The sequence below is a fragment of the Oryctolagus cuniculus genome, chromosome 14, assembly GCF_051225735.1.
Source record: "Oryctolagus cuniculus isolate XC-2025 breed Fujian yellow rabbit chromosome 14, ASM5122573v1, whole genome shotgun sequence".
NCBI lineage: Eukaryota > Metazoa > Chordata > Mammalia > Lagomorpha > Leporidae > Oryctolagus > Oryctolagus cuniculus.
Window position 1 is genome coordinate 92,866,010 of NC_142880.1, and position 18,078 is coordinate 92,884,087.

Sequence of the window (18,078 nt, forward strand, 5' to 3'; positions counted from 1 at the left end):
AAGACCTTGCAGTCAGGGCTCCCACACTGCTGCTCTACTGCTTTCCCCACCCTTGACCTTCCATGGGGCCAAGACCCAAGAAACTTGACTTATTCCCAGAATTCTCCTCGACGACAGTGCCCATCTTGAGAAAGAATCTTGAGAATTTCAAAGTCCTGAAATGAAACTATTACACCCTATCTGTGTGTTTCAACTGCAATAAATTATTCACTGAAAATATTTTAATTGCCTTAATAATTGAGAGCTGAAGCAGCCAGTTTTTCAAGAGCGTCCTGATGCCTGGTGCATCACTAATAGCCACAGCAGGTCTACACTCCCAGCCTCTCTGCTTTGGCACTGTCATTCCAGACATCTGAACAGTCAGAAAACCAACCAGCAAAGCCATTCACAATGCTTTTTTGGATTGAAACTCTTCTCATTTGTCACTCCCCCTCTTCGTGGAGGAACGACACTAAACCCTGCCTAGGCTTCATATCCGAGTCACGGCACCATTATGTCGCTCCCCCTCTTCGTGGAGGAACGACACAGGACCCTGCGCTGTTCTTTCGTCTGCTCGGCCCTCCCCGGGTTTGCTGCTGGTTCTTCCCGGGTTGGCTACTATCCCTTCCACCTCCGTGGAAGGGCAGTTCCCCCTGGCCACATTCCCCACTTCCGCAGGGGAGCAGCACACCGCTGGCCGGCTTTCTCGGGGGGCTGCACGGGTGTTCCTTCAGCTCGATGTTCCCCTTAGATGTTCCTGGTGCATGCCGTCTCTCTCCTCCTTTATAGTCCTCCTCCGCCAATCCCAACTCGGCTGCCCACACGCCGAGTACGCTGCTCTCCAATCAGGAGCAAGTCCTACAGTTTATTGGTTGAACTGGAGGCAGCTGTGCAGAAGCTGTTTACTTCTCTCCCAGCGCCATATTGTGGGAGAGCAGATGCATAGAATAAGTCTTAATTCCAGTAACTCAGTCTAGTCCGGTTTGCTCCCCACACTCATTGTGTCCACCACTCTCACCTGAGCCTGACTCCTGGGGATAGAAGAGTAAGCCCAAGTGAAAAGAAGGAGCAGGGCCGGTGCCGTGGTTCTCTTGGCTAATCCTCTGCCTGCAGTGCCGGCATCCCATATAGGCACCGGGTTCTAGTCCCGGTTGCTCCTCTCCCAGTCCAGCTCTCTGCCGTGGCCCAGGAAGGCAATGGAGGATGGCCCAAGTACTTGGGGCCCTGCACCCGCATGGGAGACCAGGAAGAAGCACCTGGCTCCTGGCTTCGGATCGGTGCAGTGCCGGCCATGGTGGCCATTTGGGGGTGAACCAAGGGAAGGAAGACCTTTCTCTCTGTCTCTGTCTATAATGCTACCTGTCAAATAAAAAAAAATGAAAAGGAGGAGTAAAGAGAATTATCTGAAATCTTGTCAAAACAGCTGGGCCAGTGAGGTCTTCCTCCAAACCTCTCGTTCCTTCCTGGTTTTTATTGCGTGCTCACACAACGAGGGCAGCGAGGAAGCAGTGTGGGCCTGAGTTTGTCAGATGGATCAAACACACGAGATGACTCCATCATCCTTTGCTCTCCCCCCAAGCGCACCTGGTGGCTGCAAGCCAGAATTACTAGGTGTGTGGCTACTTCCTAGCTTGACATCACAGAACCACAGGGGAAATATCAACCTTAGTACTCTAGGTAACTTGACATAAAACTATCCAAAGCGAACAAACACTGACAAGAATGAAAGCCTATAGGAGTGTCCATTTGGAAGAGTTTGAGCATTGGCCAATATTAAACTATTTCAAAATCTGAATTTCAATTAAACCAGGTATGCTTGTCCTTGTCTCTGCTGGTTTTTTAATAGCTCAATCTTACATGCACAACACTTGCCTCAAAAGTAGAAACACATCCAGCACTCTTTCCTACTCAGAATTAAAAATCCTAGTACTCATCTAGTTTTTAGCCTGAAATCTATCTACAAGAGACCTTGACAAAGCAGCCATCTGTGGCACAAACACCACAGCAGCCAACACACCCATTGGTTTGCCCGGCACGTGCTGAATGTGCGCATGGTCTGTCTTACCTAACTCCCAGCAAGACCTAGGAGCCTGTTCTCTTATTCATTTTACTCGCAGAAGAAAGGACACATACATTAACTTGTCTGGAACAAACAGTAAGTGAGAGGATTGAGATCCAGGTTTATCAACGAAGTTGGAGCTACTGGCCAGTGAGTTATATGATGGGAACGCAGCTGTTGAGGAAAACTGATCTACGGGTACCCTGGTACACTCTGCATATGTTAATTAAGCACCAGCAATGTGATTAGTGCCACGTTTAACACAGCGAAGGCAGAGTTTCTTCCTGGAGGAACTAGCAGTTAAGGAGACAAGGCCAACTCACGGAACTATTCCGAACTTCAGATGCCAGTAAGGTGGAGGGTGAATCATGCCGCGTAGTGCGCGAGCATTGCAGGCCATCACAGAAAGAAATCAGGCCAGGCAGGCATGAGCAGCACGGGCTGCACTGCATAAGCCTGGCCAGAGAGGCTGCAGCTGGCCAAGCAGAGGGGAGGAGGAAGCGGCTTCAGGCTGAGGGTGCCACCCTTGTCACCCTCTACCCACAGGGTCCAGACTGGGAGACCCCTTAGATAACCAGCAGTGTGAGGGAGCCCATCAGTGCATCGGAGAGAAGACCTTAATGCTGGAGCACCACCCAGGGTGATGCTAATCACAATCCCAGCTCGCAGGTGGAAATACTTGGTGAGGGAGAAAATGAGTCCAGTTCTCCATGTCAGTACAAGGCACAGCACCAACCAGGAAGACAGGGGGTTGTGCTCAGACATCCAGCTTGGACTCTACAACCAACACTGCCAACCAGATGTAGCCAGTGATTGGCACAACCACACAACAGCTGTCACAGAGCAACATGCTGACGCCAACAGTGGAGTGACACTTTCAGTACAAAAGTTTATCTGAGAATACCAGGAAGCATCGCCGCTCAACAGACAGGAGAGGCTATTACATGCTACACTGTCCAAGCCAGGGACCGCTCCGACAACAGAAGGGAAGCCACGGGTGGACGCTGTGCTGGCTGGGGATGATACTGGGAACACTTAGCAGAATGAAAATAAATGACGTCACGCCAATTCAATGAGTAAAACACCTCTCTACCCAAACGCCTTTACCATTGAAAGGAGACAAAATGAAAGTAGCTCCATTACACAGACTGAAAATCAAGAATAATCACCTGAGCAGGAGGCTTCACCAAGTCAACCGGCACTCGAGCTGGGACTTCTACAGCCACAGTGGTCTTCAGCAAAGGCATCTAGCAAAGTCGGTGCCCTGTGACCTGGCCCCAGTCCTGCAGCTACATGACCTTGAAGTAATGACCTTATTGCCCCAAGACTCAGTTTTTTCATCTGTAGAATGGGCAACACACTAGCTCGAACACAATGTGGCTTTCACAGCAGCAGTGAAAACCCAACTACGAAAGACCTAGTGATGGCCAACAGTTCCTAGGGCTGACCATATGCTAGGCATTGTCCTAAGGGCCATACATGCAGTAATTTGGACCATTACCCTAGAATGGTGGGTGCCATTCCATTTTACAAACATGGAAATTGATATATGGACAAGTTAAGCCATTCGCCTAGGGCCACACAGAAGTGGAAAGAGACAAAGCCAAAATTCCAACACAGGTAGATGCAATAGTGCAATAGTCCAGTGCCTTCTAAAGTGCGGAAGGCAAGGTAGTGTCAAGGCTGCATTTAATCACACATTTTAATATCCCAAGGCTGTCTCGTCCTCTAAACTGCGTGCAGCTTTTTCCTTGGCCTTTGTTGATCCCACAGGTAACATAACTAAAATCACCTAGTGAATTACTGGCTGCAAAATTACACGCACCGGCTGAGGAAGTGGCCCGGCACACAGAGCTGTGCCTTCAGCCATCTTGACTCCAATCCCTAGGAACCTGCCATATTCTCCTCCACCCCTAGAAGTGAGACTAGAGAGGTGTGCACAGAATTTCCTTCTGCCCAGCCTGCAATCCCGAAGGGAGGGGGTGCTGAAATACTGGGATGAAAAAGTCCATTTCCCTCCACTAATGAGTGGTCTGTTTATCACTTTTAGAAGATAAAGATTCTTCCTCAGTGCATAGGAAACAGAAATATTCTGATGGATCTACCATTAGATAATATCTGATGCTGGAATACGGATTTCTCAAGAAAAGCACTAACGGTTCGTGTTTTAAAAACACCATAAAAGGATAAAAGTGAGTCATATATATGACTTATGTGTATTTAATAAAAGTGTACACTCTCCAGCATCATGCTGAAAAAACATTACAGTATCCGAGTATCCAGAATTTATGGAAACAAAATGTTTCCATTCAAATTGAAATACTGACTCTTCCTAATCATAAACTTTAGACAAACCAATTCAGACTGGAGCCAGCTGGTATTTTGAAAAAAATAAAAGGCTTATATCAACCTTTCCTAGCAGTGATAAGCAAATTTAAAAACAAAACAACGGTCTGGTTTTGGACAAAACGAATGAGAGAACTTCATTCTGCAAGAGGGTTTTCATGCACGCTGTAATGAGAGACAGCTGCAAAACACAAAGTGACGCAATAAGACAACTTAAAAGTCTGAAAAAAAAAAAAAAAGAAACATTTAAAAGTTTGGTCTCATTGGTTTCCTGAGCCAAGGAGTCCAGTTTATTTTGTTCTTCCAGCTCAGCTCTCAGCCTGGCAGTTGGCAGAGATGCAACAAATAATGTTGGGATTTACTAATGAGATTTGTCATTAATGCCGTCTATTATAGATAACAGAATATGCAGAATGTATTTCTCATATTATCAAATATGGTATTAAAATTCAAAACATGCCATCATGTGCCATTCACTTCGTTTGACATCTTCAGACAGTTCTTCACAAATATGGGGTTAAAGCTGTCTACTCATTTTTACGTAGAGAATAGCCAGTTAAAACAATACTGTGAAGTTTTAACTCAGGACTTATGGTTTTTAATTTTTGAAGATGACCTTAATTTCATGGCCAACACTGCAGAATCATGGGTCACCCATTGATTGAAATTAAGTAAAATCATTTGGGGAACAGTGTCAGCTGAAAGTACAATAACTCAGAAAAAAAGCTCTTTTTTAAATATATATTGCAAATCACCTCATGAAAGTAACTACGTACAGCGAGAAATCTCTAAGGACTTCGGTTCTGCTAAGATCATTTCGTAGTCCAAATGTTCTAGGAGACTAGGAATGTGCACTCAGGAAACTGCCAGACTTTTTCGACTACAGGAACTGATGGAATCAAAATCAGGCAGATTTAGGACAAGGAAGGAACCTGTCCAAGATCTCAGGCAGCAAAAATAGATCGGCTTTGCTCCTGAACTGCACGCCAGCCAGCTCTCAGAGTAAAGTGCTCTGAGGTGGAAATCTGAGCACCAGAAGCACCTCGCTCCCCAGGGCAGGGAGGGGGACCTCTCAGAAGCCAAGCCTGCTGAGTCTTCGCAATGAACTCATCCCACCCACATGAGCACGCCTCTGTCTTCCATGTTCCCTGCACAACCGTCCGACTTCCACTCTCTGCAGAGAGAACATCTTGTTGGGAGGTGGAAACGGCTGACCCTGTTATGGAAAGCAAAGTTAGGGCTGAGCCGCTGGCAGCTCAGCACCCTCTCCAGCCCTCCCAAGGTCCCCTTTCAGAAGACAGCACCCATCACTCCTAGAGCTGGCCCTGGAGCCCCAGACTCCACCCACTGGTACCGGTCTCTTCCAGGGATCCACCCTCCCTGGTTCTCAATGAGCCTGTTTCCACACACAGCTCATCAGAGCCACGGATGTGCACGGCAGGCATGAGACCATGCACCAGGTAGGGAAGAGAACAGAAGCCACATTACTGTCCCTGCTCCTCACCCTAGGTGACAGCCATGCCATGGGAAATGCCCATTTTGCGATGACAACGATTTAGCTGCATGCAGAGTAAATGTGGAGATGATTAATTTGTCAAGGAAAAGTAAAGATGTCTGGGTAAAGTGGGTTTTTTTTTTTAAAGATTTATTTATTGGAAAGGGGAGAGAGAGAGAGAGTGAGAGAGAGAGCGAGAGAGCAAGCAAGTGAGCTTTGCTCCATGGGTTCACTGCCCAAATGATTGCAATGGCTGGAACTGGGCTGCAGCTAGGAGCCAGGAGTGTCTTCCGGGTCTCCCACATGAGTGGCAGGGGCCCCAGCATTTGGGTCATCCTCTGCTGCCTTCCCAGGCACATCAGCAAAGGAGCAGGATGGGAAATGGAGCAACAGGAACTTGAAATGGCGCCCATATGGGATACATGCATTGCAGACAACAGCTTTACCCATTACACAACACCGTCCCCATGGAAGTTTTGAAAGGATGCCATTCTAGCCTTTCATCCAGAAAATAGACTATAAAGTAAGTGTGTCAAGAAATGCAAAAACTGGTGGGGTTTAAGACACCACTTGGGACGCCCACATCCCATTTCACAGGGCCTAGGTTCGAGTCTTGGCTCTTCCTTCAATTTCACCTTCTTGCTAATGTGCTCATGGGAGGCAGCTGGTGATGGCTCAAGTACTTGGGTCCATGTTCCCACGTATGGGAAGTGAGCTTTCAGCTCCTGGCTTCAGGCTGGCCCGGCCCTAGCTATGCTGAGTTTTAGGGAGAGAACCAGCAGATGGGAGATTCATTTTCTCTCTCTCTCTCTCTCTCTCTCTCTCTCTCTCTCTCTCTCTCTCTCCCCTTTTCCAATAAATAAAACATTTTTTAAAAGGGGCCACAAATAGGGGGCCAATGCTGTGGCTTAGTAGAATAAACCTCCACCTGCATGGGCATCCTATATGGGCGCTGGTCCAAGTCTCGGCTGCTCCACTTCCCATCCAGCTCCCTGCTAATGGCCTGGAAAAGCCATGGAAGATGGCCCAAGTGCTTGGACCCCTTCACCCACGTGGGAGACTTGGATAAAACTCCTCGATCCTGGCTTTGGATCAGCCCAGCTCCAGCCATTGTGGCCATTTGGGGAGTGACCTAGTGAATGGAAGACCTCTGTCTGTAACTCTGCCTCTCAACTAAATCAATCTTTTTAAAAAGAACACAAGTACCCAAAACACAGATATCTCACAGGAGAGTTCTTTCAGCCAGATGATGCTAAATCGCCTATTCACAGACATATCCATCAACAAGGTTTAAGAACTTGGAGTGCTCTGCCGCAGAGAAGTGGTGTGTGCACAGTGAACCCATGAACCTCCACCTTGTCTTTAACTGTATTATCGGTGCTATAAATAGGCCATCACCTGTTCCTCCTTCCCATTTACACACAGAAGCCAGAATGGGTTTGAATTACAGGCTCAAGAGTCACAAGCAGACATTGCCTGGCAAAAACAGATTTCCGAAAGAAAACTGGAACAGTTTTTTTTTTTTCTTCTTCTTCTTCCCTGCTTGGAAAAGAAAGAGTTGTCCTTAGAGACTGTGCTTGCCAATGAGCCTGGGCAGAATTCAACCTCCAAGTCCTCTTCAGTCCTAAAAGTAACCGAGAGAGGTAAACACCCATCGCAGGCTGCCTGTGAGCAGAGGGGGCCGGGCCGAGCTGCCGGCCGTCCACGCTGGAGCACAGCCATCCCAAGGCGCTGGCTGCTCCAGCCCCTGTCAGCAAGAATGTGTGAGCCCGGCCGTCCCGCCTCCTGCATGGGATTCGCGCATCCTCACTGAACTCAATCAGAAGACAGCACCCCGAGCAGTGGGGAGAGCCGGGGAAAACTGGTTATTACTTGAAAACATCCAACTCTTCCCATGCGTAATATCTGAGGACCTACGGCTCAGGATACCCAGCCATGAAACACCAAAGACAGCTGTTGCCAACGCTTGATGAGAGGCGCCTGAAACCCCTTCTTTGCTCTAGGGCAAAGACACACGTGAGCGCACGTAGGCGCTGAGGGCCACAGGCGGCACCCAGGGGAGCCTTCCCCATGTCCACCACCGCCCGCGCGAGCCTCGCGCGCCCGGGGCGCACAGGCACGGCGAGGCGGGGCAAAAGTTTGAAGCCCACACTCGGAGGGCGAGCTGGGCCGCAGGAAGTTACCGCCATCTACAGATTTCCTCTCCCAGCTCAGAGAGGGAGCCAAGGATTTCTGCCTGGAAAAAAAAAAATGGCAAAAGCGACATCAGCTGTGGAGCGTCAGGATGCTCCCGGTGATGAAACCACCTTAACTCCCCCCAGAAACAAGCCTGCCCGGGCCCGTCCACCGCACGGTCCTCCGAGGGTCTGCTTCCAGAGCCCCCTGATGCGGGGCTGCACACACCCACACGCTAAAAGGCAAAGATGCGTCTCCTTCCCCCCTCCCCCGATTTTCTTGCCCTCAACCACTTTCCCAAGCAGGCTTTTGACAGTGTCAAGGAACGCCTGATCGGAACCTAACCGCCGGCCCAGGGGCTGTGCCAGAGGACGCGGCACGGCGCCCCGCAGACCGCGGGCCCACGCGGGCGAGACCTCCGCGCGCAGATGCCGCGGGCAGCGGAGTTTGCCCGCGGGGCGCAGACCCGGAGAAGCCGCCTCCCGCCCTGCGCGTGCACCTGGCGAGCACCCTGGCAACTTTATTTTGGGCCAGGCGTTCCCGGGAAACTTTCTCCTGCCCGCAGCCCTGGCCCGAGCCCGGCCGGCCGCGGGTGGGCGGGCGGGGCTGGGAGCTGCGGGCCGAAGGGCAGCCCCGGGCAGGACGCGGCTCGGCGGGCCAGGTCCCCTTTCTCGGGCACCGGGAAAGCGCGGGGCCGCACGCGTGGGGAGGCCACTCACCAGCCCGAGCGCGAAGAAGACGGCGAGCAGGGCGAGGCAGGCGCCCATGACGATGAGCAGCAGGAAGACGATGAGCGGGTGCTGCTGGCTCATGCAGTAGTAGGACTCGTACAGCCAGTCCCGGGACCGCTGCAGCCCCTCGCCGCCACCCGCCGCCGCCGCCGCCGCCGCCTCGGCGCGGTCCCGCAGGTAGCGGCGGCGCCGCATCGCCTCCTGCCACATCGGGGCGGCTCGCGGGGCGCCCGCCGTGCGCGCCCGGCCGGGGCAGCGCCGCTCACCGCCTCCGCCCGCGTCCCACCCCGGCCGCCGCGGAGCTGCGCGCAGGGGCCTCCGGCGCGGGCGGAGCTCGGCGCCCCGGGCTGGGCGCGCTGACGCGCGGGCGGGGGCCGGGCGGCGGCCTCTGGGGCAGCTCCCGGCGCCGCCGCCGCCGCCGCCGCCACAGCGCGGGAGGGGGCGGTTCCGCAGGGGCCCCTCGGCCCGCCTCTCCCCACCCCGCGCGCAGCCGGCCTCGGCGCAGGGGCGGAGCCGGCCCCCACCCGCCACCGCCCCCCGACGGCTGGGCTGCGGGCGGGGAGAGGCCTGGGGCGCGCGGATGGAGCGGGGAGCGGGAGGGGGCACGGGCGCGCGGGGCCCGGGGCGTCCTCTCCCGCGGCGCGCGCACACTTAGCCACAGGGTCGCGCCTCCTCGGTCCTATCCTGAGCGCAGCTTGGGTGCGGCGGGGATCCCCGCTCTCCTGCGGCCGATGCGGGGGCTGGAGGCCGAGGCATCACCCCTATCCAGCCCTCCCCACTGCCACCTGGCTCAGAGGATCCCGGCGGCTCCCAACCCGCTCTCCGCTAGCTCCGGGGCGGCCCGGAGGGCCTCTATCACCGTCCCGTTCCCCAGCCCCTTAGTGGGTTAAGAGGGTCCCCACGCCCCTCCAAGGTCAGCGACTCAGAGACCCGCTGGGGACTCCCCCGCTGCACGCTCCCGGAGCGCCGAGGACGGGGATCCCCTTGGCTCCCCGGCTCCCCGCAGTGGGCAGGGCTTCCCGTCTGGCTCTGTTCCCCGCCGCGCGGCGGGACTGGGGCTCCCACGCTGCTCCCCACTCTCTGGGAGTGCGGGGGCTTCCCCGCGAGGGTAGGAGGCAGGGCCCGCTTGGAAGAGCCGGGCTGCGCGTTGGGGAGGGAGCCCAGTTGTCCACCCTTCCGGCCCTGGCGTGGGCAGCTCCCGTGCTCGGGGCTTCAGGGACACTTCGGAGGTGCCCAATGGGCGGTGGTTGTCGCTGTCAGAGATTTATGGGGCGCCCTCCGGCTGGCCACCGTCCCTGCCCAGCCCCCCTGCCCGGTGGCGACGGCAGCCAGGATGCGCCAGGGAGCTCAGCCCGGGAGGGTCGGCTCTGGGATGCGCTCCTCGCGCGCCGCCTTGGGGCCCGGGGCGCGCGACGCCGGGCCCCAGCCTTGCCCCGCAGGCGTCCGTGCGGGGACAGCGCCCGCTCCCGGTACGACCCGGGGCTGGAGGCTGCTAGTCCGCGTCCTGGGTGTCAGGGCGCCTCCTCGCTGACCGCCAGAGCAGCTCAGGCTACTCGAGGGTCCCCCGGCCCAGAGACCCCTCCCCTCCACCTGCACTGCCAAGCCTTCGCCTAAGGGACCCAGGAGGCGCTGCCCCCTGCCTGCCAGCAGCCCGGGGGGGCGTGCTCGTGCTTTTCAAAGCGTTTCTTCCAGGAGACCGTCCGCGCTCGGGAGCCCAGGGACCCTCAGTCCTCGGCGCTGCCCATCACTAAGGGAACTTTGTCCAGCTGTCCTGCTGCCCTCGCGAAGGACACGTCGCTGTGGGACGCGCGAGCTCAGGACCCAGGCCCTGCCCGGTCACCGGGGTTCATTGTAGCGCCGCTAAGGGCTCTGCCGGGGATCTCAGAGACCCAGCGGCCGTGTCTGGACTCGGGGGCGTGCGCGAGGACCCCCTCCCCTGTCCTGGCCAGTTCCCTGCTGCCGGGGACTTGGAGTGAAGAGGGAGGGTGCAGTGGCTGGGAGGGGTCCCCTCTCATCTGCCGGTGGCCCCAAGGCCCATCTCCCGCCCTGCGGGTGCTCCCCTCCAATCCACCACCCGTCCCCTGGGCGGTAGCCCCGGGCATTCAAGCGCAGCCTCTGCTGGGGGTGGGAGGCCTGGAGTGTGGAACAAGACTGCTAACACCACCCACCTCCCGCCGCCCTGGGGATCAGGTCGACCGAGGGTCTGGGAGTTGCCTGCCACCACTGATGCCACAGGCGCAGAATCCGGTGCCCCCTGCAGGGAGCCAGGCGCAGGGGACCCCTGGCTGGCCAGGGTCTTGTCCTGTTCACTCTCTCCCCTCTCCGCTAGGTCCAGGGTTTTGCAGGTTGGGCCGCCACCTTCTGGTCTTTCACCCTCTCGCCCATTCATTCTTCCTTCTTCCACCCATGGATTGTAGGGGAACGAAAGATGAATAAACCATATTTTAGGTTTATGGAAAAAGATGTATGTGGAGAAAGCAAATGTGGAGCTACTGTCTCCTCTCCCATGGGAGCCGCAGTGGTTTTAACACCCAGGACCTGCCCTGCCCTGCCCTGCCCTTGCTGTCCCCCCGCAGGGAAGGGACTTGTGGCCACACTGGTGGGAGATGATGGCAGAGTATAATCAGAGACTCTGTGTGGAGATGATGTGTTGACCTTAACAGAGTGTTTCAATATGCATAGTTTTATTCATTTAATAAATATTTACTTTGTGCATACTATGAACCAGATGCACTGCAGAAAAGGAGGACAAGGAGAGGAAGAGGAGGAAGAGGATGGGGAGGAGGAGGAAGAGGAAAGGACAGGGACCCTGGGACCCTTGGGCTTTTGTAGGAGTTTGCAGAGTATTCGTCTGGCTGCAAAAAAGCAACACTTCCTGCGGCTGCTCCCCACGGCCCCACTGTGGAGTCATCATAGACCAAGGTGGTAGCAGGAAGGTAAGGCTCAAGTAACTGTCAGCCTTCTCCCAGACTGTGTTGGTTTTGTTTTGTTTTGTGTGCTTATTTCTATGGGCATCTCTGCATTGCTTTATGTTTAATTTAAAAAAAAAAAAAGTCCATCAGGGGCTGGTGCTGTGGCACAGCTGGTAAAGCTGCAGCCTGGACTGTCGACATCCTGTACTGTGCCCGCTCGAAGCCCGGCTGCTCTGCTAATACACCTGAGAAATCAGCAGAAGACGGCCCAAGTACTTGGGCCCCTGCCACCTACATGGGAGACCCAGTTGGAGTGCCAGGCTCCTAGAACCTGACCCAACCCTGGGCATTGGATGTAAACCAGCAGAAGGAAGCGCTCTCCCCGCCCCCTTCCTCTCTCAGTCCCTAACTTTGTCTTTCAAATAAAAAAAATTTTTTAAGTAAAGCAATACAAATCACTCTGACAGTTACTCTATCAGTGTTTTAGAATCAGGGTTCCAAGTACGCTTCCTCAAAGTTCACATCATTTTCTATGCAGAAAGGTGGTAAAGGAGAGAAAGAAACAAAGTCAGCCTCGCACGCAGCCTTAACTGAACTGAAAGATGGCCTTTAGTACCAAGCCGGGGCCCTGTAATACAGACCCACCCACCAGAAAGCCCCAAGGACTCTGCCAGGTCCTGTCTGCACCTCTAGGTAGTGGAGCTGCTCTCAGGGGGGAAGGCAGAGAGCAGGAAGATCCTCCCATAAATCCACTCCCCGTCAATGCACCTGTGACAAAATGCACACAGACACCACCTGTGAGAGCTCTGACGGTCCAGGAAGTAAAAGCCAACAAAGAAAAGGAAGCTTTCAAAGGATTCCTTTCCCCTGCAACGCTAGAGGGCAGCCTTCTGCCCTAACCCAGCAAGCACGCAGGCTTCCGGCTGTTCACTGGGGTAAGCTGCTGCTGTCCCCACCTGGAAATTCTCAATGACTTTTCAACAAAAGACTTCATTTTGCACCAAACCCTGCAACCCTGCAAACGGGAAAGCCAGTCCTGCTAGCACGTCGCATCACACAGCCTCCCTATCTCTCCCCTACCTGCCAAGCCTACGCAGTGCCCACCCTTGAACAAGGCTTCCACTGCAGGGACTCCAGACCACTCTTCCCTCCTCTGTGGTCATCTTTGCCGGCCCGTGAACACACTAGGACTCACCTGATCGACTGCCTAGCTAAGTAATCAGCCTGCAGGACAGGCTTATGCATCAACGGGTTTTGCTTTAAAAATAACCCATCTTCTAGCTCCTATTTCAAATCCAGTTAGATTGGCTCAGTCAATACGAATGCTATCGTGTTCCTCCCAGCGTCCACAGGGCCCTGATTGATTAAATAAAGGCAGGCAGGCAGAGCTCACCAAGGGCAGAGGGAGAATGTGCCAGCCACTCCGGGGATAGACAGCTAAGCACGGACTGTTTCGCTGTGCACTCACTTTTCTCTCTGGCAGATACATTACTAAAATGTATATAATCAAGTATGAACGGTATGTCAACAGATTCATTATCACCGTGAAATATGTTTTGTGTACCCAGATAACATTTACATTTTTATTGAACCAGAGTCTGGGAATACACAATTCACCCAACCACAGGCAGCTTAGGACTCCTAGGAGCTGAGTTAACCCTTCCAGCCCACTCAGGCACTCCTGTGCAGTTAAAACTGTAGAGCCTCAGAAACGACTTGCAGAAACACAAATGCGTTCGTCTTCTTCCTCACCCAGCGCAAAAGGCTGTCCCCACGCCTCTGAGAGATCCTATTTGCTCTGCTTATTGGATGAATCATTTCTCTAGCGGCAAACCAAGAGTAAATATTTCACAGACTCATCTTTAACTTGGGCTTCTGGTGGCTTGCTGGAATGCGGGGCTCTTAGTGTGTGAGGAGATGGCGCTGTTGTTTTGGAGCAAGCCCCTTGCAAAAGCCCACTTGGTGCTGTTGAGACGTACGTTACCAGTACTTTTCCAAAACCCACCGAGATGCTGGGATTCCTTCCATGAGCAGCGTGAGGAATAAGAACAGGTTAATGACCACCCAGTCTCCAGCCCAGACGCAGCCTTGTGAGAGATCGATTCCTCCTCTCTTGCTGGGAGAATGGGATCTGAAAGGCGGTGAGTCATGCCAGGCAGACTTGTGCTCAGGATGTGCCGCCAGGAGAGGCCCCAGGAAGGGGCTCGCTCACCAAGCTTAAAGGCGCAGTGAGGAACCATGGCTCTTGTATTCTCTTGGGTCCTCCCTCAAGTACTCAATCGAGGTGTAACTTTGTTACATTCTCAAACTGGGCAACAGTGTGCTTTGAGGGACAAGGGATGGCCTGAGGAACAGGTGAATACTTGCAGAAGTTGTGAGAAACAGGTTTTACAAACATGTTTATTTTGGTGCAAAATGGTCTGAAATCATGCCTGGTTTATTTTATGATCTTTTTGAAGACGGTGAGCATGGCTTTCAACAATTTCTGCACAAAACAAACACTGTTAAATTTCATTCTCCATGAATTTCTCAAAGCCCCTTTGTGCTTCTGTCCAATTCCACCCTCATTACTCTACCCAGGTAGCTTGGTGTACATTTTTAAGCCACCTCCCACGGTTTGATTCATGGTTTCAATTTTTTGAATCTGAAAATACATCAAGCTCATTGCTACTGTTAGTCCATACATTGTTGATAATCATTGCCAGTAGTTTGGTAATAATTTCCTTAACTAACTAAGTTTTGTTTGATCTCAGATATTAACTGTACACCCTTGTAAAGTTCCTCTGAGCTTGAGTTAACTTATCTTTAAAATAAGAAATACAGACCAATTATTCTAAGGATCTTTCAAATGTTTATACCACCTATGCCAGGAAAAGGCAGTGACTTTTTTTTTAAAGATTTATTTTATTTTATTTATTTAAAAGACAGAGTTACAGAGAGAGGTAGAGACAGAGAGAGAGGTCTTCCATCTGCTGGTTCACCCCACAGATAGCTGCAATGGCCAGAGCTGCATTGATCTGAAGCCAGGAGCCAGGAGCTTCTTCCAGGTCTCCCACATGGTGTAGCGACCCAAGCACTAGGGCCATCTTCTACTGCTTTCCCAGGCCATAGCAGAGAGCTGGATTGGAAGAGGAGCAGCCGGGACTAGAACCAGTGCCGATAGGGGATGCCGGTGCTTCAGGCTGGGATGTTAGCCACTGCACCACAGCGCCAACCCCAGGCAGTGACTTTAATCAATTTTTGTAAATCAAGGGGAAAAATTAATTGCAACAAATAAAAAATGTATGCGTGGAATAAAATTGAACAACACTGAAAAAAGTACCTTAAATTTTATCTAACTATTTAGTAACAAGTTTAGTACAATGTAAGAAAGACACTGTATCCACAGTATGCCATGACAGCTTAGTAGACACACACAAATCTTTTGGGGCTACTATGGTTTGTGTTTCCCCGTTAGGTCTGTTCAATAAGGACAAGAGACTTTGTTTCTCTTGTTCACTGTTAGCTGAAATTTGCAAAACATGTAACATGTTCTTTATAAGGATGTGCCAGAGTGAATGAATCGCCAAAGGGAGATGCCTTCCTCCTTCTGAGAGAATACAACTGACAAACAACGATTGTTGGACTGGAACTCGATTTCCAAGGAATCTTCGCAGGCCTGCAAGAGGTTCTGTTGACATGCTTGCCGTCCCTCCCTGCGTCTTTCCAAGCCTCAGCAGGGCTTCACATTCTAACACAGCAAGATCTCTGCAGGGCTGAGCAGCCATTGCGACCAATTCCACCTGACTGATCGAACAAAGGATAAACACAAACGAGGTCAAAGTCTGAAGACATAGTAGTAAAATAGATGTGTCCAGGAGGACAGATTATCTCCAGAAAGAACCATCTGGGGTGTTTTTTTTTTTAAAGTTTGATCTCAATTTTTTAAAAAAAAAAAGGTTTATTTATTATTTATTTAAGAGGCAGAGTTAGAGAGAGGTAGAGGCGGAGAGGGAAGGGGGAGGTCTTCCATCCGCTGGTTCACTCCCCAAATGGCTGGAGCTGCACTGATCCAAAGTCAGGAGCCAGGAGCTTCTCCCTGGTCTCCCATGTGGGTGCAGGGGCCCAAGCACTTGGGCCATCTTCTACTGCTTTCCCAAGCCATTAGCAGGGAGCTGGATCGGAAGTGGGGCAGCTGGGACTAAAACAGGTACCCATATGGGATGCTGGTGCTGCAAGAGGCGGCTTTACTCACTACACCACAGTGCCAGGAGAAGGTGGCATCAGACACAGTGAGTTCCAGTCACACACCACATGCAAGGCTATGGTGGGGAATACCACTGAGCTGGCGGGACATGACATGAGGGACCTGACAGCAGGAAAGGGGTGGGTGCAGTGAACCCAGTGAGTGCCAGGACAGCCACTCCTGTGCACACCAGGATTAAGGAGAGGAAGATGAAGAGCGAATTTCACAGAATAGGTGTGCTGGGGTTATTGGAGTGTCACTGCTAGCCTTTTTTTTTTTTTAAGTAATACTTTTAAAAAATAATTTATTTATTTACTTGACAGAGTTACAGAAAGAGGGAGAGACAGAAAGGTCTTCCATCCACTGGTTCACTCCCCAGATGGCTGCAATGGCCGGAGCTGCGCCCATCTGAAACCAGGAGCCAGGAGCTTCCTCTAGGTCTCCCATGTGGGTGCAGGGGCCCAAGCACTTTGGCCATCTTCAACTGCTTTCCTAAGCCATAGCAGAGATCTGGATCAGAAGAGGAGCAGCTGAGACTTGAACTGATGCCCATATGGGATTCTGATTCTACAGGTGAGGCTTAGCCCACTATACCACAGCGCCGGCCCAATAATACATCCTTTTTACTTTGTTTTTATTTTTTTAAATTTATTTTTTTGACAGGCAGAGTGGATAGTGAGAGAGAGAGAGAGAGAGACAGAGAGAAAGGTCTTCCTTTGCCGTTGGTTCACCCCACAATGGCTGCTGCGGCTGGTGCACCACGCTGATCCAAAGCCAGGAGCCAGGTGCTTCTCCTGGTCTCCCATGGGGTGCAGGGCCCAAGCACTTGGGCCATCCTCCACTGCACTCCCGGGTCACAGCAAAGAGCTGGACTGGAAGAGGGTCAACCGGGACAGAATCCAGGGCCCCGACTGGTACTAGAACCCGGGGTGCCGGCGCCGTGGAGGATTAGCCTATTGAGCCGCGGCGCTGGCCCCAATAATACATTCTTAAATTTAATTTCAAATGCGTGAGCCTTTTGTCCATGGTCAGAGTTGCAGATTTTGTGTTATAAATGGAAGACTTCAGAAATATTTTCTTTTTTTTTTTTTTTTAACTAGCACATTGAATGTTGCTGCCTGCAGTAGTTATGCATATCTTCAGGCCTATGTAATCTGCACTTCCCTTCCAAATGGAACCACAACCACAAAGGCTGGTCTCAAAAGCGACACATCTGAATGGTTCTGAACACCCACGTGGGCCAGATCGCCCCTGCTTCCTAAGCTGGCTGGGGCACCGCTGATCTAGACTTGTACTTGTCCTCCTTTTCACTCCACCACCCACCCAGGTCCAAACACCCCTTGTTCCTCCCAACTTGGCTCGGCTCTGCTTACTGCCCCACCCTCTTCCCCAGCCCCTGTCTCTGTGGCAGCTGTCTTTGGAACCCTCTAGTGCCTCTGTACTAAGGGACCCCCAAGGTCTCACCTCCATTTCTAGGCCTGCACACCTGCCCTGTGCCCGTCTGGAATGGCAGCCTCATCCCCAACCCCCTCTCACCCATGCATCCACCCAGCCTCATCTCTATGCCTGCAGAACCAGTGCTCACCGTCTCTCTCTAGGACCCCTCTCGGCCTCCCTCTGGGCACCCATTCTCACTCTGTGAACTGACCGTAACACATTTAATCTCAGTTACTCTCCCCTATTGCCAAACAACATTTAGGGACTGGGAGGGTTAAGTGAGACATTTTTGAAAACATATCTTCAGGGCTCGCGCTGTGGCACAGTGGGTAAAGCCTCCGCCTTCAGTGCCAGCACCCCATTTGGGCACTGCTTTGAGACTCGGCTGCTCCACTTCCGATCCAGCTCGCTGCTATGGCCTGGGAAAGCAGTAGAAGATGGCCCAAGTCCTTGGGCCCCTGCACCCACGTGGGAGACCTGGAAGACGCTCCTGGCTCCTGGCTTCAGCTCAGCACAGCTCTGGCCATTGCAGCCACTTGGGGAGTGAACCAGCAGATGGAAGACCTATCTCTCTCTCTCTCTCTCTCTGCCTCTCTGTAACTCCGTCTTTCAAATAAATAAATAAATAAATCTTAAAAAAAGAAAAAAAATCTTCTTAGTAACTCATTCTAACTGATGACTTGACTTGCATCCAGGCTTATTCTGTCATTCGTTACATT

General features: G+C 52.5%; 1 protein-coding gene and 1 long non-coding RNA gene across 4 annotated transcripts in view; one reads left to right on the forward strand and one right to left on the reverse strand.

Moving 5' to 3' along the window:
* ADCY2 (adenylate cyclase 2) overlaps positions 1 to 9,213 on the reverse strand; it is a 411,933-nt gene extending 402,720 nt beyond the window's left edge. For 2 of the 3 annotated variants that reach the window (XR_016220868.1, XM_051853663.3), the window contains exon 1: positions 8,774 to 9,142. Coding sequence is in view for 2 of the 3 variants with exons in the window: in XM_051853663.3 (XP_051709623.1) it covers positions 8,774 to 8,995 (222 nt within the window). In the remaining variant the exon portion in view is untranslated. Of the gene's footprint in view, positions 1 to 8,773 lie in introns of all 3 variants that reach the window. The other variant, XM_051853662.3, reaches the window with a different exon arrangement.
* A 2,300-nt stretch (positions 9,214 to 11,513) lies between these two features.
* On the forward strand, positions 11,514 to 12,155 carry LOC149122437 (uncharacterized). Its single transcript, XR_016220869.1, has 2 exons — positions 11,514 to 11,721; positions 11,840 to 12,155. It is a non-coding gene; the product is annotated as an uncharacterized LOC149122437 (long non-coding RNA).
* The last annotated feature ends 5,923 nt before the right edge of the window (positions 12,156 to 18,078 follow it).